This window comes from Perognathus longimembris, chromosome 28 (assembly GCF_023159225.1).
Source record: "Perognathus longimembris pacificus isolate PPM17 chromosome 28, ASM2315922v1, whole genome shotgun sequence".
Classification (NCBI taxonomy): Eukaryota; Metazoa; Chordata; class Mammalia; order Rodentia; family Heteromyidae; genus Perognathus; species Perognathus longimembris.
The window spans coordinates 1,095,038-1,115,434 of NC_063188.1; the positions used below are offsets into that span (position 1 = coordinate 1,095,038).

Sequence of the window (20,397 nt, forward strand, 5' to 3'; positions counted from 1 at the left end):
AAAAAAATAGGTACAAGGAGGTTACACTTGTATTCCTACTCAGGAAGTTGAGATCCGAGGATTTGGGTTCCAAGCCCCAGCAGGAGAGTCTGTGAGACTCTTAAGTGCAATTACTGCCATGCACAGAAAGAAGCACTGCAGGTGTGGCTCAAGCAGTAGAGTGCTAGTGTTGAGCAAAAGACAAAAAAAAAAGAAAGAAAAATGTCAGGATGGTGTCCCCAGACGTGATTTCAAGCCCCAGGACCAGAACAAAATACAATAAGTTAAAAGACAAATGTGGGCAGGTGCTGGTGGCTCCTGCCTGTCATTCTAACTGTTCAGGAGGCTGAGATCTGAGGATCACAGTTCAAAGCCAGCCCGGGCAGGAAAGTGTGTGAGACTCCTATGTCCATTTAACCATAGACAGAAGCTAGAAGTGGCTGTGTGGTTCAACTGGTAGAGTGCTTGCTTTGAGCCAAACAGCTCAGGGACAGCGTCCAAGCCCTGAATTCAAGCCCTAGGACAGGGAAAAGAAAAGCTACAATGTATCCGCGGGCTGATGCTCGTGAGGAAGGCAAAGAAAGTATCAGGTGGCAGACAAAGTATCCATTGCAGAGAGGCGGCGCGTGCGGGGCCTCCTGTCCAGTCCCCTGTCACTTCCCACCGCCTGCTAAGCACAGGCCTCTCAGTGCCTTTCCCCAGGTTTGGCATAAGGTGCCTTTCTGGAACATTCTGTGCCGGTGCTGTGCCCTTTGACCTGGGATCCGTAACCCATCGTTGAGAGTTCCATTCTGACTGATCCCCTGCTGGGAAGAGCCGAGCCCCTCTGCCAGCACGCTGCTTACGTCACGCGGGGTGCCCACTCCTGCCAGGGCTCCCTCCCCCTCCCCGCGGCCGAGGGAGGCACGTGACGCCCCCGTGTGGTAGAGGGGTGAGGCGCGGGCAGCGGGCAAGATGGCAGCCGCTCGGAGCACCGCCTCTTCCGTCTCGCCGGGCGTCGCACGAGGCTAGCTTGAAGGGGAAGTGAGTCAGTGTCCGCCAAGCCAGCCGGCTCAGGCCCGCGTCCGCCGCGGCCCCGTGAGGCCCCGAAGGCCCCGGCCGGGCGGCGGCCATGGCCGGGGGGCCGGGCCCGGGGGAGCCCGCGGTGCCCGGCGCGCAGCACTTTCTGTACGAAGTGCCCCCCTGGGTCATGTGCCGCTTCTACAAAGTGATGGACGCTCTGGAGCCCGCCGACTGGTGCCAGTTCGGTGGGTGGCAGCGGGCTGGCGGGGCGTGGGGGGGGGGGGGCGGCGGGAACGCCGGGACCGAACGGCCGGGCCTGACGACCCCTGCCCCGCAGCGGCCCTCATCGTGCGGGACCAGACGGAGCTGCGGCTGTGCGAGCGCTCCCGCCAGCGCACGGCCACCGTCCTGTGGCCCTGGATCAACCGCAACGCGCGCGTGGCCGACCTCGTCCACATCCTCACGCACCTCCAGCTGCTGCGTGCGCGAGACATCATCACGGCCTGTGAGCGCGCGCAGCCCCGGGGGCCTGGGGGCCCGGGGTCGGGGGGATGGAAGCCGTGGGAGGGGACCGCACCGAAGCCAAGGAGAGATGGCGGGACTCCGCGGGCTCCTTAGCCACCTGAGCCTCAACGTTCCTTTCCTTCCTTGGCGACTCAGGGCACCCTCCTGCCCCCCTACTTCCCCCAAATGCCACTGATCCCAAGCCCAGCACCGTCTCTGCCCCCTCTGAGGCCGAATTGTGGACCCCCCGGAAGTCACAGCCCTCTACCTCCACCCTCCCCTCGGCAGGTAAGAGGTCGCAGGTATTGGCTTTCCTGGCGGGAGGGAGGAAGGCTGCCGAGTCGGTTGCCATGGCTATAGACTGGCTGCGCTGCTGCTCCCTGCCCAGTGTCTCACTAGCTTTTTTCTGAAGCTCTTCCAGACTTCCAGCCCCACTCCGGGCCTGATGTCTGCCCGGTCCCAAGCTTTGCTTCCCCTTGGTCACCACTGCCTCCTCCGGCCCTTTCCTCCACCAAGGTAGGTGTCCTCTGCCCCCGCCCCCCCCCCCCCCCCCCGCCTCCCCTTGCGAGGAAGGAGGAAAAAAAACAGCCTCTGCTGCACCAGGAAACCTTGGTGAGCCAAGGGGGCGGGGGTTGGGGGGGAGGGTCGGTTGAGAGGCAGCCCAGGTCCCGGGGCTTGGTGCCTTGGCACACAGGGGACAAGACTTGGACCTCACCTCATCCAGGATCTCTTCCAACAGCCAAGCCCAGAGAGCGCAATGCCCTTCCTGCAGAGGGTCCACCCTTCCCCTTTCTGCTGGCCCTTCAGTGAGATTTCCCAAGGCACCCGAAACTTCTCCAAGGAGCTCCTGATCGGAGAGGGTGGCTTTGGGTGTGTGTACCAGGCAGTGATGCGAAATACCACCTATGCCGTGAAGAGGCTGAAAGAGGTAGGTGTGGCCCTTCTGCACCTTCTAGCACCGTCTAGCAATCCTTGTTTCTCCAGTCTGTCCCGCTCATTATCCCTCACGTTTCCATCCCCACCTTCCTCCAGCTTCCCCAAGCAACTCCTTCAGTCCTGATGCCAGTTCCACAGCCCCAGTCCGTCCTGGCTGGGCCTGAGCCAGGTAGCGTCGGAGGTGCTGGTGAGCCTGGCTCATGCTGCCTTTCTCTGTCCCTTCCCCACCACGCCCTGGCTGCAGGAGGCTGACCTAGAGTGGTCTGTGGTGAAGCAGAGCTTCCTGACGGAGGTGGAGCAGCTGTCCAGGTGAGCCTCATGAGCCCCTCCGGGCACGGCGAGGTGTGCACACACGTACTTGCACTAGTAATGAGGTTGAAGCTCGGGGCCCAGGCGCAGGAGGCGCCGCAGCTCCACTTCCAGCTGGGAGTGGGTAATTGGAAATGAGTGTCGTGGCTTTATCGGCCCCAGCTGGCTTGGTACCCCTGTCCTCACATCTCGGCCTCCTGAGTACTTAGGATGCCAGGCGGAGGCCACCCGCACCCAGCTTCACACTCCACTCTTCCAAACAGGTTTCGTCACCCAAATATTGTGGATTTTGCTGGCTACTGTGCTGAGAATGGATCCTACTGCCTTGTGTACGGCTTCCTGCCCAATGGCTCCCTGGAGAACCGTCTCCACCTTCGGGTAGGCTCACCTGCTCTGGCACCTTTCCCAGGACCTGAAGCACACATGCCTAGCACTGGGCAAAAGCCTGGTCACCTAGCCTTTGTGAACAGGCCTCTCCCCAGGCAGGGCCGGGCTGCGGCCCTTGCAGTACCTAGCTCAGGGTTTGGCCTGGGATTTCTGTGAAACGCTTTTGTGCAGTCTTTCCCTGGCTGGCCCCTAAAAAGGGGATGGTTAGCTAAAGCTTCTCCTCAGTGGAAGTGGAAACCTGGGGGCTTACATCAGCCTAGCTCTTGAGGAACGGGCATTGGTGGGCAGAGGCTGTCCAGCTGCGCCCAGCACATGGCCCCGCCTGCATGACAGGCTCGCAAGAGGCAAGGGCTAAGTACACACAGAGCAAGAGCTTTCTTGCTTTCGCTTTGAAGCTGTGCTGGGGAGGAGAGCAGAGGGAGAATGTCCTCAACAGCTTCTTGACCACCCAGGGGCAAGGAATGCCCTGCAGAAAGCCGGGCCCGTCGCACTGGGTGACGGAGCCCGAGAACTGGTCCGCAGCCACGTTCCCAGCCTCAAAGTGGCTGCTGCTCACTTGCCCCTAGTGACAGGGGTGGGGAGGGCTGTGATCAAACAACAGCTGCCCTAGCCTCCCCTGTCCATCTATCTTTGCCACCCCAGAACCAGGCCCGCCCGCCCCTTTCCTGGTCTGAGCGACTGAACATCCTTGTGGGCACAGCCCGTGCCATTCAGTTTTTACATGACTACAGCCCCAGCCTCATCCATGGAGACATCAAGAGGTGAGGTGGGATGCCCAGAGCTGTGTGCTCAGAGCCGGTAAGCACAGGAAGCAGTGACCCTGCTTGACCCGGGAACCCTGCCCTTGGTGCCCGGTGACGTGCAACCCGCCCACTGCTGCTGGGCACAGGTGCAGCCTGAGACTTCCAAGCTGGAGGCTTCTCGGCTACTGGGCACCCCTATGTGGCATTGGGGTGGGAAGGAAGCTACCAGCAAGCTGGTAAACCGAGGCCAAGCTATGGAGGGGTGCCCTAGGACTAGACCTAGGCAAGGAAGCAGTACCAGCCCCTTCCCATGGGGCAGGGCCAGGCCTGGGGCTGATGCCACCGTTCCCCTTCTCAAGTTCCAACGTCCTTCTGGACGAGAGACTAATGCCCAAGCTGGGAGACTTTGGCCTGGCTCGCTTCAGCCGCTTTGCAGGCGCCAACCCCAGCCAGAGCAGCACCGTGGCCCGGACCCACACAGTGCGGGGCACCCTGGCCTACCTGCCTGAGGAGTACATCAAGACAGGCCGGCTGGCTGTGGACATTGATACATTCAGCTTTGGGGTGGTAAGTCTCTAGCCCCTCTGCTGGCTTGGGGGAAGAAAAGCCACCAGTAAGCAAAGGCAGGAGGGCCTGGAGAATTCTATGCTGACGCCAGGGGTCAACCTGAAAAGATACTAACAGCTTCAGCTCCAGAGCCCTGCCACCCTTCTTCTGCGCCCCCTTTCTCTGCACCTAATTTGTTATCATTCTGCATTCTTTTTTCCCTCTTGTGTCCACTGTAGGGCTTGAACTCAGGGCCTGGGCACTGTCCCTAAGCTTTTCCAATCAAAGCTTTTTTCAGTCTTCCACTGGGACCACAGCTCCACTTTTGTCCTTTTTCCTCTGGTTAATTGCACATCACAGTCTCAGGGACTTTCCTGCCCAGGCTGGCTTGGAACCATGATCCCCAGATTTCAGCCTCTTGAGTAGCTAGGATTATAGACGTGAGCCACTAGCACCCAGCTTAGTTTTACATTGTTTTGCTTCAAATGGGCCTTGTAAATTAAATTGCTTAAGCTTCCCTCCCATAACGCTTGGCTGTGTTCCTGCTGGGAACCTGTCTCCACCTGGCAGTCCTGGCAGCCTGACTGGGCTGCCCCAGTGAACTGCACTCCAGGTCCAGTCTACAAGCCTCCTGTGTGCACCCTGCCTCTGCCTGTGGAGGCCTGGGGTATCATTGTCCATTCTGTCCTCTCTAGGTAGTGCTGGAGACCCTGTCTGGCCAGAGAGCTGTGAGGACACACGGTTCCAAGACCAAGTACCTGGTGAGCTCCAGAGGCGGGGCAGGGGGAGAAGGAGGGAGATAGATGAGCAGCTGCAGCTCCTCGGGTGGCCCGATGCAAAGCAGTGTCCACAGACGCTTCCCGGGGACAGGGAGGGCCGCCACCGCCACTGCCATTGCTGCTGACTCATCTTGGAAAGTGGGCAGGGCCCCTACCAGCTTCCTTTACCCTGCGAGGAAAAACCTGTCTTTCTTCTGTACGTGATCTTGGAGCTAGGGATGTCACTCATTGGTACAGTACTTGCCCAACATATGAGAGCCCTCAAGTCAGGTGCCCCCTGGGCTGGGGACAGGAAAGGGATGGATAGTCCTGGAACCCTGGGCCCGCAGCTGCAGAGGAGCCCAGAGAAGGCAATGCTAGAGAGTAGAACAGGATGGCAAGCGTCCCCTGCGCCTGACCAGACAAGTGGGCACTCCGGCTGTCACCCCCCCCCCATCCTGCAGTCTTGTCTAATCACCACATACCAAGATGAGACTCAGAGACAAGAGGTGGGTTCTGGTCACAACTGCATGGTGGGCTTTAGAGCAAACCTAACTTCGCTCTAGACTACAGTTTCCCATACACCAAACAGACTTAGCATACAGGCGGTGTTCAGGCAATTCCTGGGCCCACAATATGCTTGAGCAACGCTTGCTCTCCCCCTTTCAGAAACTTATATACCATCTGTCACTTGTGTTCATCATACATTTCTGTGTATGCTGCTAGTAGGCCTTGAACTCCGGGCTTCGTGTTCTCACTTGGCTTTTTTGCTCAGGCCTGCTGTTCTACCACTCGAGCCCCAGCTCCCTTAATAAGGCTTTTGGTGATTGATTGGAGATCAAGTGTCTCACGGACTTTTTCTGCTCTGCTTGGTTTCGAACAGTGATCTGCGAACCTCAGCCTCCTGAGTAGTTTGGGTTACAGGTGTGAGCCACCAGCACCCAGCTTAGAACTCTTTTTCATTCCTTTGACAGTACTGGACATTGAACCTAGGTCTTTTTGCATATTCGGCAAGCCATGTTCTACTGAGCTACAACCATAGCCCTCACTTATCCTTCTGAACTAGGTTACTTCTGTTTGTCTTATGGTTCGGGGCTCAGCAAAGCACTCAATCCAGCCAACAAGCTCTGAACCACATTTGGTTCCTCCTTCCTCACCTTCTAGATCCATCAGTCTATCTTCTACATTCCAGCTGCTCTGGCAGCATGTCTTGCTAATAAGGTAATAGGCTTGTTGGCATCTACTCCTACCAAGAAGTCATCTCTGTGAAGTGGGGCATCTCAGGGCCTACGCACTGTCCTTGAATGTCTTTTGCTCAAAGGTAGTGCTCTACCACTTGAGTCGTAGTTCTACTTCTGACTCTTGTTTGGAGGCAGGTAGTTTATGGGAGATAAGAGTCTCACAGACTTTCCAGACTGGGCTGGCTTTGAACGCCAATCCTCACATCTCAGCCTCTTAAGTAGCTAGGATTACAAGCGTGAGCCACTGGCACCTAGCTGTGTTTATTATCTTTGCGCTAGAGTGGGTTTTTAATGAATCATGAGAAAGAAGACCACTAGCTTGAGCTGCCAGAGCCTGGGGGATTCAGCAGACCTGTTCATGGTATCTGTCCCACAGAAAGACCTGGTTGCAGAAGAGGCTGAAGAAGCTGGAGCGGCCATGAAAAGCACTCAGCCCAGTGCCCAGGAAGGTGTGCCCACGGGTGCCTGGGCAGCTCCCATTGCCGCCCAGATCCTGAAGAAGCACATGGACGTCAAGCCTGGGCCATGTCCACCTCAGCTGGGCTTGGCCTTGGGTCAGCTAGCCTGCTGCTGCCTGCACCGCAGAGCCAAGAAGAGGCCCCCCATGACACAGGTAGCCCTGGGGAAGCCAGCTGCCCGTGAGCCGGGGTGGCCAGGCAAAAAGCTCATATTCCTGGTCCACAATAGACCACTCAAGTCAGCACCTGCCTGGAAGGTGGCTTAGCAGTAGACTGCTCGCCTAGCATGCAATGAAGCCCTGGGTTCGATTCCCCAGCACCACATATATAGAAAACGGCCAGAAGTGGCGCTGTGGCTCAAGTGGCAGAGTGCTAGCCTTGAGCAAAAAGAAGTCAGGGACAGTGCTCAGGTCCCAACATTCCTGGCTTGCCATCTGATTGTGTTCTGAGTGGCTGCCCCACGGAACTGAAGTGAGGCTCTCCTGCTGGGCAGGACTCAGATCCCATGTCCTGGTTAAGAGGGAAGAACTGCTAGTCGCTCCCTGCTGGGGGCATTGTGCTACTGCCTCTGCTTTCTCTTCCCTCCCTTCTCCTCCCCCCCCCCCCCCCCCCCGCCTTACTCTGGTGACAGTCCCTCCTGGTGACAAGGATAAAGGGGCAAAGAGCAGAACTTTTCAGCTCCCCAGAGCCACACTCCCCCCCCCCCCGCCCCGGGGCAGGTCACGGCCAAGCTGGAGCAGTTCTGTAGCTTAATGATGGTGGTGGGACAAGGCCACTCTGCCCTGCCTGGCCGCCGCTCTGCCTATCCTGAGAGCCTCTTGTCTTCACACAGGTGTACAAGCAGCTGGAGGGGCTGCAGGCAGCAGCAGCAGCAGAACGTCCTGGCGAGCCCGAGGGTGCCAGCCACGGCCCCCCATCCCCCCAGGAGAACTCGTATGTGTCGGCCACTGGCAGTGCCCAGAGCCAAGGCAGCCCATGGCAACCTGTGCTAGGGCCCTTGGGCGACCCAGGCCAGGCTTCGCAGCCACTGCAGGAAGTCCCCAAGCAGCCTGTGGAGAGTGACGAGAGTGTGTCCGGCCTCTCTGCTGCCCTGTACTCCTGGCGCATGGCGCCAAGCTGCCCCCTCGGCCCCGGGCCCGTCGGGGGGGCTGACTGCACCCCAAGGAGCGCCGCTGGAGAGTCAGGCTGGGAGAGTGGCCCAAGTGTCCGGCCCACAGCAGTGGAAGGTAGCAGGCCGACGAGCAGGGAGACATTTCCACCGAGGATAGGGCTAGCCTTTGCATGTAGCCCCCGTGTTCCCCGCCCAGAGCTTGGGGGGCGGGGACCTGAACGCATGCCTTAAGCTCCCCACGTGCTTAGGATGACAGGGGCACCGGGCATGGCCAGTGCTGCTGTCTCCTCCCCAAGTCATGACCCTTGGGTGAATGAGGAGAGCCCAGAAGCTTCTTTCCTAGGCCTTCTCTCCACTTTGCTCCTGAAACCCAAGTCCAAGAAAAGCTGTCCATTCCTGGCTCGCCCGAGCTAGACGCACGGCTCAGCCCCTCAGCCCCTCCCAGTTCCCTGAGGAATTCTGTGCTAGTAGAGAGAAGACTCGGGGGGCTAGGCAGCTAATGGGGCCACCTTTCCCCAGGGTCACCTCCGGACAGCCAAACGTCCTCGCTGTCCTCGGGGTCGCCGCAGATCGTCATCAACCCAGCCCGGCAGAAGATGGTGCACAAGCTGGCCCTGTACGACGATGGCATGTTGGACAGCCTGCAGCTGCTCTCGTCCAGCTCCCTCCCAGGTACGGGGGTGTCCAGCCCCGCTTCTGAGAGCAACCCGCGCTCTGCCTCTAGCTTGCCAACTCCAGCGAACCTCCAGCAGCACAGTGTCCCCGTAGTGTGGGCATGGGACCCTCAGCCCCCCTAACCCCCACATCTCCTGGAGGAAAGTTCTGCTGCAGGTCCCTCACCCCTGACAACAGCACCTTCTCTCACTGAGCCACAGGGTGCCAGGCCTCGTGGTCCAGGGAGAAGGGAATGTGCACTTCCATTGTGCCATTGAGGGGGTGGCCTCTGCTTAGATACAGAAACCTACTTCCAGGGGTGCCCTGGGTAGCCCCTGAGGCGGAGGCACGGCCCCCACCGCAGGCTAGGGCTTCTGGACGGCAGGCATGCACCCCCTAATGGCTAAGCGGAATTTCTTCTTCTTTCCATAGACTTTGGCCTGGAGCATGAAAGCAGAGCGCGGCCTGAGGAGAGTGATGAATTTGAGAGTTGAATTGTTTACCTGGGCAGATCCCCTAGAGTTGGAAGTTAAGTTCTCACGGTGCACAAGGCCCTCGGCAGCCTGCACGCGGCACAACGGGGGGCCGTCCCGGCAGGAGAGGAAGCTGCTGAGAGCCCGGCTGGTGTGGGGGGGGCAAGGCCAGTGTGTACAGGTAGCCGGGGTCCAGTGGTGTGGGGGAGCTGGACCCCCTGAGCGCTGAGCAGGGCATCTGCAGCCCTGCGGAATTGCACTGAAGGCCCGAGGGGAAGCAGCAGGTGGGACCGCCCCTCCCCAGCCGCACTAGCACTGCTGCCGCTGCACTTGAAGCAGACGTTTCTTGTCGTTGAGTTCACTCACAAGTCGAGAACGCTGAGGCTCCCACCCGAGTCCAGCAGCAGCCCTGCCTCGCGCTGCTGTGTGCACACTCACACCTGCGGGTGAGCCCGAGGAGAACACTGCTCCCGACGCCATGGCTGGAGCGAAAGGGCTACGACCCAAGGCCAGAGCCTTGTGTTACCACAGCAATTTGAAGCCCAAAGAAAACAGAAGTGGACAGCAATGCAGTAAGAGAAGGCAACAGTTTCAGGGGGGAGGGGGGTGTGACTCATGTTTTTAGAACTAAGGCAGGTTTTGTGTAACTGAATACGTCCTGAGAGCTTTCGCGATGATTGTGCGTTCACATCATGAGTCACACTGTGTGCCCCAACCGGCTAGGCATTGTTGAAGTTCAAGTTGTCAATGAGCTATAAAAATGTATGTTTTGGTTGAGTAATAAAAACTTATGTTTTGGTCTCTGGCTGTCCTTAAGTTTGTTGGGCTTTCCTGATGCTTGCTATCTCAGTGTTTCGTGTGTGTGTGTGTGTGTGTGTGTGTGTACGTGTGTGTACGCGCATGCTGGTTCTGGAGCTTAAACTCAGGGGCCTGTCCCTTAATTGTTATGCACAAGGCTAGTAATCTACCACATGATCCACAAGTACAGTCATTTTGGTGGTTAATTGGAGATAAGAGTATCCTGGAGCCAGGTGCTGGTAGCTCACGCCTGCAATCCTAGCTACTCAGGAGGCTGAGATCTGAGAATCGACGTTCAAAGCCAGCCCTGGCAGGAAAGTCCATGAGGCCTTTACTTCCAATGAACCACCAGAAAACTGGAAGTGGTGCTGTGGCTCAAGTGGTAGAGTGCTAGCCTTGAGCTGAAGAGCTCAGGGACAGCACCCAGGCCCAGAGTTCAAGCCCCATGACCAACACCACCACCAACAAAAATCTCATGGACTTTCCTGCCCAGGCTGGTTTCGAACCACAGTCCTCATATCTCAGCCTCTGAATAGCTGGGACTGCAGGTGTGAGCCACCAGCACCTGTGTTTATTATCTTTGTGCTAGAGTCTCACTGTTTGCTTAGTCATGCCCCTCTTCTGTTTTATGCTCCCCATCATACTTGAAAGCTTTTGAATTTAATACACTATTTGCTAACTCTTGCTCTTATTTCCTGAGCTATTGGCGTCCTATTCAGCAAGTTATAATCTATACCTATATCTTGAAATGTTTCCCCTGTTGACTTCTTGTGGGTTCAAAGTTTCAAGTCTTACAGTAACTTTTTTGGTGATGTTTCCAGGAGTCTATTGGCTAGTGCTCTACCAAATGAGCCCCGCCTCTAACATCATCAATTTCGAATTGATTGTTGTACAGGGTGAGCGATGGGGATCTAGTTTCAGTCTTCTCCGCATGGCTATCAAGGTTTTCAACACCATTTGTTTAAAGAGGCTGGCTTTTTTTCAAATGTATGTTGTGGCACCTTTGTCAAGAATCAGATGGAAGTACTTGCTTGGACTTCTGGGTATTCTGTTCCATTGGTGTGCATATCTCCTTTTGTGCCAAGACCATGACGTGTTAGGGGTCTTGGGGGGGAGGTGGTTGTTTTTCGGTCAGTCATGGGGCTTGAACTTTGGGCCTGGGTGCTGTCCCTGAACTGTTTAGCTCAAAGCTAGTGCTCTACCATTTGAGTCACAGCACCACTTCTGGTTTTCTGAGGGAGATAAGAATCTCATGTAGGGCTGGGGATATGGCCTAGTGGCAAGAGCGCTTGCCTCGTATACATGAGGCCCTGGGTTCGATTCCCCAGCACCACATATACAGAAAACGGCCAGAAGTGGCACTGTGGCTCAAGTGGCAGAGTGGTAGCCTTGAGCAAAGAGAAGCCAGGGACAGTGCTCAGGCCCTGAGTCCAAGCCCCAGGACTGGCAAAAAAAAAAAAAAGTCTCATGTACTTTACTTTCCTGCCCAGGCTGGCATTGAACCTCGATCCTCAGATCTCAGCCTTCTAAGTAGCTAGGATTACAGGCGTGAGCCACCAGCGGCCAGCCCTTGCTGTTTGTATAACCATGGCTCTGTAGTGTCGTTTGAAATTAAATATTGTGATGCCTCCAGCATGAATGTTTTTACTCGGGATTGCTTTCACTATGGTTATTTTGGGTTTCCTGACAATTTTTAAGCTTTTTCTGTTTCTCCCCTATTTGTACCCCTTTTCATTCTCTTGCTTTATTAATCTAGCTAAGAATCCAAACACTGCCTTGCTGCTGATTATAAGAGTAAAGCTTTCACTTTTCCCTTACTTGGTTCAGTGTTAGCTGGGGTTTGTCGCATATTGCCCTTATCATGTTAAGGGACGATCCTTCTAGTCCTGGTTTCTTCAAGGCTTCTCAAGAGGTGCAGGGTTCTGTCAAGGGCTTTATATGGTACAGGTATGTGATTCTTGTCCTTATTTTGGTTTACATGTTTATCTGTTTACATCATTGAATTCTGGAAATGAAGCCAAATTGATCATGGTGTATGATCTTTTTAATGTGTTGAATTTTGCAAATAATTTACTGAATATTTTTCCATTCTCATTTCCACTTTTGCATTTTACATTTTCAGGAAAAAGAAAAGTTTCCATTTAACGCCTTCCCGGGGATCTTCCTTGGCGAAGGTGTTGTGTTGCACAAGTGCAGATGCAGTTCAGTGGTAGAGCGCCAGACTTGAGTGAAAAGGCCAAGGGAGACATGAGCTGGAAATGACACAAAGCCAAACAGAAGCAAACAGAAAACCTAACATGTTGCGCTAGGGAAGTACTTCTGTTTTCACAGAGGATACAATATTGATACATGTGACTAAAGGTCTGTTTTGGTTTTTTGTTTGTTTCTTTTTACACGGGAGTCCCAGGGTTGAAGTCAGGCCTAGGTGCTGTCCCTGAGCTTTGTTGCTCAAAGCTAGTGCTCTACCACTTAAGCCATAGCTCCACTTCTGGCTTTTTCTGAGTAGTCTCCTAGACTTTCCTGCCCATGTTGGCTTTGAACCTTGATCCTCAGATCTCAGCCTCCTGAGTAGGTAGGATTGCAGGCGTGAGCCACCAGTGCCCAGCTTTTAATCACACTTTTTATTAGCATATATTTGTTGCAGATGATGATTTTTCGTTGATATTTCCTTACATGCATTTATAATGTATCCCAATCAACGTCACCCCCCACTTGCTCCCTCTCCTAAACAATTTCAATAGATTTACTTGTTCTGTTTTCATGCATCAAAATCACCTACTTTAACCATAGCCATCCTTATTCACCCTCTCCATTCACCCTCCACCCTAGTACTGGTATCCACCTATAGAGCCTATTTTATTTTATTCATTTTATGTGCTTATTGGTCCTAGATTTTCCCCATGGTTTCTTTTTCGGCATTTCTATATCACTATTGAATTCCTCTTATATATCCTGTATTGTCACCCTTCTTCCATTCACCTACTTATTGGCATTCTGTAAGAATTTATCTAGGTGTTTATACATCTGTTTGTGTGTGTGTGTGTGTGTGTGTGTGTGTGTGTGTTCAATTTCAGAGCCTAGGTGCTTAGGTGCTGTCCCTATGTTTTTTCATTCAAGGCTAGCACACTACCACTTGAGATACAGCTGCACTTGCAGCTTTTTTGCTGGTTAATTGGAGATGAGAGTCTCATGGACATTCCTACCTGGGCTGCCTTTGAACCGTGACTAATCATCTCTTCTTTAATTTTGTTGATCATTCTTCCAACATTGTTTTGAATTGTTTAGGATTTCATCTACTTCATTATCATAGTCTATTATTGTGCAAGTATTCACTTAGGGAGGAGTTATGGTGCCTTGTTTTCGCATGTCTATGCTGGGATTTTCATATCTGAAGCCAAGCTTGGAGAATTGAATCACCTGTAGTGTTTCAGGTGAAGTATTCTCGGGCAGGACTGAGCAGTGTTGGGGAATGGGGTGTAGCTCAAGCAGGTAAGCATTCATCCTCATACTTAACATCACTAGGCCTGATCCTGGGCCTCAGTCAGAGAGGAAACACTAGCAAAAACACCTTGTGATTCTTCTTGCCAGGCTGCTGGGTGGGGGGGTAGTGGTGCTGAAAACTACTGGCAACCCTGAAGTGGTTCTCATTTCAATCACCCATTTCAGGTTGCGTTCACGTTAGGTTTCCTTCTTGGGCTTAGGTGAGCCACGCTATCCCAGCCACGCACAGCCTAAATGGGAGGATCATGCAAAAAGCAAGGCCTCATTCAAAAAAAGAACTACAGCGACCCAGGGGAGCGTCTCAGGTCTTGCCATAACTCAGGCCAGCCCTCTTACAGGTCAACACCCAAAGAAGGATCTGGCCTGTTTCAAACAAGAGAAAAAGGTGGGGAGGACAATACAAAACAGCTGGTGCCTGGCCACATGGCGGACACTGGTTTCTCTTAACTCTTTACAAGAGGGATATCAAGGGCTGGGAATATGGCCTAGTAGTAAAAGTGCTTGCCTCGTATACACGAAGCCCTGGGTTCGATTCCTCAGCACCACATATACAGAAAATGGCCAGAAGTGGCGCTGTGGCTCAAGTGGCAGAGTGCTAGCCTTGAGCAAAAGGAAGCCAGGGACAGTGCTCAGGCCCTGAGTCCAAGGCCCAGGACTGGCCAAAAAAAAAAAAAAAAATACAAGAGGGATAACAAGACGAAAGGGCTAGGGGAAATGCCTTAAGTGGTAGAACACCTGCTTAACGAGCACGAGGCCTGGGGTTTCCCTCTGTGAGGGAAAGCCAAGGGGGTTTTGCAGTCTGCCCGCTTGTCATAGCACTTTCCTATCCCATCCAGCAAACCATCTGCACTCCATGCTTCCCGAAATCCAGGCACCATGGCTCATACCTGAGAAGATGCAGCATGATGATTTGAGCCCCAGTTTGAAACCAGACCCAGTCTCAAAACATACACATTTAACTGTTCTTTATTTTCTGTTAGTCCATTGGTTCTTTGTTCCTTGATTCCTGTTTCTTACTTGTTTGGGATTATTATTTCTAGTATTCTGTTTTCTTTGTGTGTGTGTGGGGGGGGTGCCTGTCCTGGGGTTTGAACTCAGGGCCCAGGTGGTATCCCTTAGCTTTTTATGGTCAAGGTTAACACTCTACCCCTCCAGCCACAGCTCCACTTCCAGCTTGCTTGGTGGTTAATTGGAGATGAATCTTGTGGGCTTTCTTGCCCAAGCTGGCTTTAAACCTTGGCCCTCCTATCTCCGCCCCTGAATAGCTAGGACTTCGGGTGGGACCCATCATGCCTGGCTTAGTATTCTATCTTCTCTCTTGGCTTGTTAGAGAGACTATCAGTGCTTTTAATTGAGGCTGGGAAGTGCTTGCAGGCACACACCCAGGGTCCTTGCAGAGGTCACTACATTTGTTTTTCTACTGATCACAGTTCCTCACCATTGTCCAATGTCTGGAAATACTTGTTTGAATATTTTGCCCAGTTTTTCAGTTGTTTACAACTGGTATAAGTTTCCCATCATGGCTAGGACCACAAGTTTTTCCTCTTTTCTTAGAACCTCTTCTCTCCTAGGGTCGCTCTTTCTCCTGTGATCAATTTCTGCCTTGTTCCTACACCTAGTTTCATTAAATATGGTCTAGTAGCGTCTATTCCTAAGAAAGAAAAAACAAAGGAAAACTTTAACCAACTCTAACCACAATTCTCTGTTCCTCTTTATAACTGATGTTCTGACAATATCATCTGTTTTCTCTCTGCTTCCTACTTGCTCTTCAACCCCCTCTCTTCTGGCTCCTGGCCCTTCCACTGCACCAATTTAATGTTTGTCTACAGCACCAATGATAGATTGCCAAATCTGAGTCCTCTTGCTGGCTTTATCTTTTTCTTTCTTCCTTTCTTTTTTTTTTTTTTTTTTTTTGGTCAGTCCTGGGCCTTGGACTCAGGGCCTGAGCACTGTCCCTGGCTGCTTCTTTGCTCAAGGCTAGCACTCTGCCACTTGAGCCACAGCGCCACTTCTGGCTGTTTTCTATATATGTGGTGCTGCGGATCCAAACCTAGGGCTTCATGCATGCAAGAGAGCACTGTACCGCTAAAGCACACTCCCAGCCCCTGGCTTTATCTTACTAGGCCTCACGATAACAGTGAACATCAATGCCCACTTGCCTCCAACTGCAGTGTTCCCTGGCGATCGATGGCACTGAGCTAGCCTCTCACTGTGCTTTGTGGCTCTCTAGTCTCTCATATGGGACCCCATCTACACCCATTCCTCTAGTGATGTCATTCATTCTCTTGGCTCGGAAGACCACATACATGCGGGCCATTCCATGATTGTTACCAGGTGTTGAATCTGAGTTTTTGTCCCATTTCCAATTTCCGACTAGTATCTCTCTTTTTGATATCTCCCAGGTACTAGAAACTTAAATGAAGTGAAACCTGAGAGCACCAAAGAGATTTAAATGACCCCAAGACCATGGTGTTACCTTGGAAAAGTCCTGACTGTGGTTTGGATGTGCTTTGTCCCCTCCAAAACTCATGTTGAAATGAGCTGGAGGGACCTTTACAAAGTGCTTACGATGGAAGTGGCGCTGTGGCTCAAGTGCTAAAGCACTAGCCTTGAGCTGAAGAGGCCCAGAGTTCAAGCCCCATGACCAACCCAAAAAAGGGATTGGGAGTCATAAACCAGTGGCTCATGCCTGTAATCCTAGCTATTGAGGAGACTGAGAGCTGAGGATTGTGCTTTAAAGCCAGCCTAGGCAGGAAAGTCTCTGACACTCTTATCAACAACGGGGGAAAAGCTGGGAGTGGAGCTGAGGCTCAAGTGCTAGAGTGGCAGCCTTGAATAAAAGCTCAGACACAGTGCCCAGGCCCTGAGGTCAAGCCCCATGACCACACACACACACTCAAAGTTGGAAATGGACCTGTGGCTCAAATGGTTAATGGCTAGCCTTGAGGGTAAAAGCTAAGGGACAGTACCTACACCCTGAGTTCAAACTCTACAACCAACCAACACACACACGCACACACACACGCGCGCGCGCACGTGTCCTGACTCCTGGAAGTACATGGCCCACCATGCCTGGCAATCGTTTTGACTTTAATTGGCATTTCCCTAATGACTAAAAAATGTTCTGCCTCAGTTCTGTCTGAGAAAAGGCCTATTTAAGTCTTTTGTTTATCGTTTTAATTAGACTTTCTCTTATTACTATGTAGCACCTCTTTGCATAGTTGAGGTGCTGGGTGTATCATAACTATATTTTGGGACTCTGCACTTTGCCTTTCCGTTCTCTGGGAGTTTTCGTGATGGAGAGCGCTAGTGAGTGGACGGGGTGCGTGTGGGCCATGGGCTGAGGGGCAGACGATGGGGTGGGGGGAAGCTCTGGGGATGTTCCAGTGATGCTTTGACAGCTACGACTTACAAGCTGTGCACTTAAATGTGTGCAGTTCATCTAATGTCTTTTCTACGCCACTAAAGCTGGTTTAAAAAATAAAACATGTCTCATTGAATCAGCCTATTATTGTGTTTTGTTTTCCCTCTAATCAAGGATTCTTCGTGAGTATAGTTTGTTGTCTTCTCCAATACAGTTGTGAGTGTACATTTTTATTGTGGTGAAATGTATGTGGTAGTCATCTTTGTAACCATTTATGAATGTGTGGCATCGGCTATATTTAGAGTGTTCTGGAATCTCATGACTGTCACCACTATGCCCCAGACCATAGAAACTCCACACCCACTGGACAGTGTTGCCAAGCTATGGCTTTTCCTTGTTCCACCTGTGCTTTGCTCCTTGCTTTCTCCCTTTGTACCTTCTTTTGGGGTCATTTTTGTCTTTCTGGTTTATTTTTGCCAGTACTGGGGCTGGAAATCATGGCCTATTAGTGTCTCTTAGCTTTTTTGCTCAAGGATGCTACAATACCACTTGAGCCGTACATCTACTTCCAACCTTTTGCTAGTTAATTAAAGAGAAAAGTCTCAAACTTTCTGCCCAGGCTGGCTTCAAACCATGATCCTTATATCTCAGCCTCCTGAGAAGCCAGAATTACAAGTATGAGCCACTTGTAACAGTATCGGAAGGCTAGCATGTATGGCCCACAAGCATTGCCTTAACAGCTCTCTCAAAACGCATTTATTTAACCTTTTTTTAGGGGGTTGTATGTCCTGGGGCTTGGTTCTGGGTGCTATCCCTCAGCTTTATTTTTGTTCAAGGCTAGCATTCTACCACTTGTGACCCAGCTTTGCTTCTGGATTTTTCTGAGCAGTTAATTGGAGATGAATCTAGTGGGCTTTCCTGCCCAAGCTGGATTCAAACCACCATCGTTAGATATCAGACTCCTGGCATGGGCCACTGGGGCCCAGCTTAACCTTTACTTTTAAAGGATGTTTGTCTGCATATAGAATCCTAGGTTGGCAGTTTTTCCAGCACATTTAAGGACACTGTTCTGCTAGCTACCAGTGGCTCACGCCTGTAATCCTAGCAACTCAGGAGGCTGAGATCTGAGGATCAGTGTTTGAAGCCAGCTAGGCTGGAAAGTTCATGAGACTACTACACTTGAAAGTACAAAATCAGGAAGTGGTGTTGTGGCTCAAAGTGGTAGAGTGCTACCCTTGAGCAAAAGAGCTCAAGGACAGCACCCAGGCCCTGAGTTCAAGCCCCTTGACAGACTATATAAGTAAATAATAAAGGTATCATTTTGTTGTCTTCCATTATTATTTCTTTGAAAAGCTAGCCTTTCTTTCCCTTTGTCTGTTTTCTTTTTCTTTTTTTTTTTTTTTTGCCAGTCCTGGGGCTTGGACTCAGGGCCTGAGCACTGTCCCTGGCTTCTTATTGCTCAAGGCTCGCACTCTGCCACTTGAGGCACAGCACTCTTTGTGGCCATTTTCTGTATATGTGGTGTTGAGGAACTGAATCCAGGGCTTCATGTATACCAGGCGAGCACTGTTGCCACTAGGCCATATTCCCAGCCATTTGGCTGTTTTTAATAGTTGCTTGTCTTTGATTTTCAATAGTTTAGCTGCAGTATGTGGAAGGCTGGTTTTCTTTTTATTTATCCTGCTTAATGGTTGCAAATCTTTTTCAATCTGTGGTTTGATATGTTTTTAATAGTTTTAGAAAAATCACAACAAGTATTTCTGCTAGTATTGTTTGTCTTTTCCCCCTGTCTTTGAGGGAATATGTACCTTGAGTCATGTCTGCATGGGTTGATCTCCGGTGCCTTGTGTTTAAAAATAGCTGCTCTAGCTGTTTTCAGTTAGTCTCTTAGAAACCAGTCTGTGATGGCTGGAAGCAGTGTCACGGCTGGGTTGGAGGCAGTGATGGAGGTTTTGTGTCATGAGCAAGACCATGGGTTTAAGGGTTGGCAGCAAAAGAGCATAAAGCCTCTAGGAAGGGCTGGGAATATGGCATAGTGGTAAAGTGCTCGCCTTGTATACAGGAAGCCCTGAGTTCGATTCCTCAGCACCACATACATAGAAAAGGCCGGAAGCGGCGCTGTGGCTCAAGTGGTAGAGTGCTAGCTTTGAGCAAAAAGAAGCCAGGGACAGTGCTCAGGCCCTGAGTCCAAGGCCCAGGACTGCCCTCCCCCCAAAAAACAGCCTCTAGAAATTATTATGATTTCTGCTATGCCTTCATGTGCAACCCTATCACTAAGTGGCCTGCACATCTGGCTTCTTCCCATCCACCTGTGTACACGTGCACACGTGTGCGTGGGTATTCCCACTGCTGTGGGCATGAGTGTGAGGGCAGGTCACCTCCCTAAAGTAGCCTTCATCCCATCTCAGCCTTTTCAGTTGCCCGCATCCCGCAGTTGACTTTTCATAAGCCCCTGCCCCTCCCCTGCCTCAGTGCTCCCCAGTCCCCCCCATCCTTCCCTCTCCCCCTCCCCCTCCCTCTTCCTGTCTCCTCTCCCTGTCCCCCTTTCCTTCCTCTCCCTGTCCCCTTCTCTGTGCTTGTCTTGGTCTTCCTCCCTCCTTCGTCCTGCCCCTCCCTCCCTCCCTGTCTCTTTCCACTCTCCCCTTCTCTTTCCCTGTCCCTCTTTCCTCTCTGGCTGGCTTTTCTGCTGAGTCACTGCCTTAATGGCTGCCACAGATAAGTGCCTCCCCCTGTGAGCCTGTTTCTAAGGCAACCATTGAGGCCGGCGAGGCGGCGGCAAGCGCGGCCGCCCGAAGCCCGCCGGGGCCCCCGGAGACTCCCATGCCAGCGCCACGCTGTCTTCCTGCTCCCCCTTCCACCGCAGCCCTCCGTCCCCACAAGCACGACTGCCAGCCATGTGCATGCATGCCGCTCCAGCGGCCTTCAAAGCGCCGGCGCGCATGGGGAGCCCGCCGCTCAGGCCGGGCGAACGCTTCCTCCCCGCGTAGCGCTCAGGAAACGCGCAGTCATTGCCATTGTCTTCCTTCCTCCGCCACTGCAACGCCCGCTCCCAGCCAGCCGCCTGCTCCCCGAGCATGGCGCCCTGTTAACCAGTTCCACGTGCTGCCATCATCACAATCGCACTCCCGGATGGGCTTCTGTGTATGGCAAACACGCTCCAAGGGTCTCCTTCCTGTTAGGAAACTGAGTCAGGAGTCTTAGGAAAGATCAGGCGGATAAAAGGAGACAAAGGAGGCACACACCTCCCACAGCAGAGCCGAGCCAAGCAGAGCAGGCTTTAATCTCCTGTGGGGGGCTGGGGGGAACACTCGGGAGATTGGGGAGACCAGGAGCAGGGTGGGAGGGGCCGAGTCTGCTGCATCTACAGTGGGATTCTTTGGAATGTCTTTGTCCGCTCGTGTTGGGGACTTAGAGCACACACGGTCGCATTTGGGGTTTCCCAGTAGGGCTATCTCCTGAGCCCAGTGCTCGTGCGCTGTCAGATAAGGCCAGGGAGAAGGTTTCCTCAGAACCGGGGGAGGGGCCATGACAGCAGCCTGGAGTCACGACAACAGAATGGCAAGTTGAAGAGGGACGCCATGGTGACCTGAGGCATACTGCGGCAGGGGTGGAGGGACACAGGTGGGATAAGGG

The 20,397-nt window shown here is 52.8% G+C and overlaps 1 protein-coding gene across 1 annotated transcript; it reads left to right on the top strand.

Moving 5' to 3' along the window:
• The first annotated feature begins 913 nt into the window (after nt 1-913).
• On the top strand, nt 914-9,899 carry Irak1 (interleukin 1 receptor associated kinase 1). Its single transcript, XM_048336373.1, has 14 exons — nt 914-1,226; nt 1,319-1,486; nt 1,642-1,773; nt 1,898-2,001; nt 2,225-2,413; nt 2,666-2,730; nt 2,994-3,108; nt 3,760-3,878; nt 4,220-4,427; nt 5,102-5,167; nt 6,782-7,018; nt 7,696-8,089; nt 8,494-8,646; nt 9,061-9,899. Exons 1-14 carry the CDS (start codon nt 1,091-1,093, stop codon nt 9,120-9,122), a joined length of 2,148 nt encoding a protein of 715 aa, XP_048192330.1. The 5' UTR covers nt 914-1,090; the 3' UTR covers nt 9,123-9,899.
• The last annotated feature ends 10,498 nt before the right edge of the window (nt 9,900-20,397 follow it).

Coding starts and splice junctions, on each gene's coding strand:
- Irak1 (XM_048336373.1), top strand. CDS start 1,091: ATGGCCGGGGGGCCGGGCCCGGGGGAGCCCGCGGTGCCCGGCGCGCAG. Junction 8,090..8,493: donor CCGGCCCACAGCAGTGGAAG/GTAGCAGGCCGA, acceptor ACCTTTCCCCAG/GGTCACCTCCGGACAGCCAA. Junction 8,647..9,060: donor CTCGTCCAGCTCCCTCCCAG/GTACGGGGGTGT, acceptor TTCTTTCCATAG/ACTTTGGCCTGGAGCATGAA.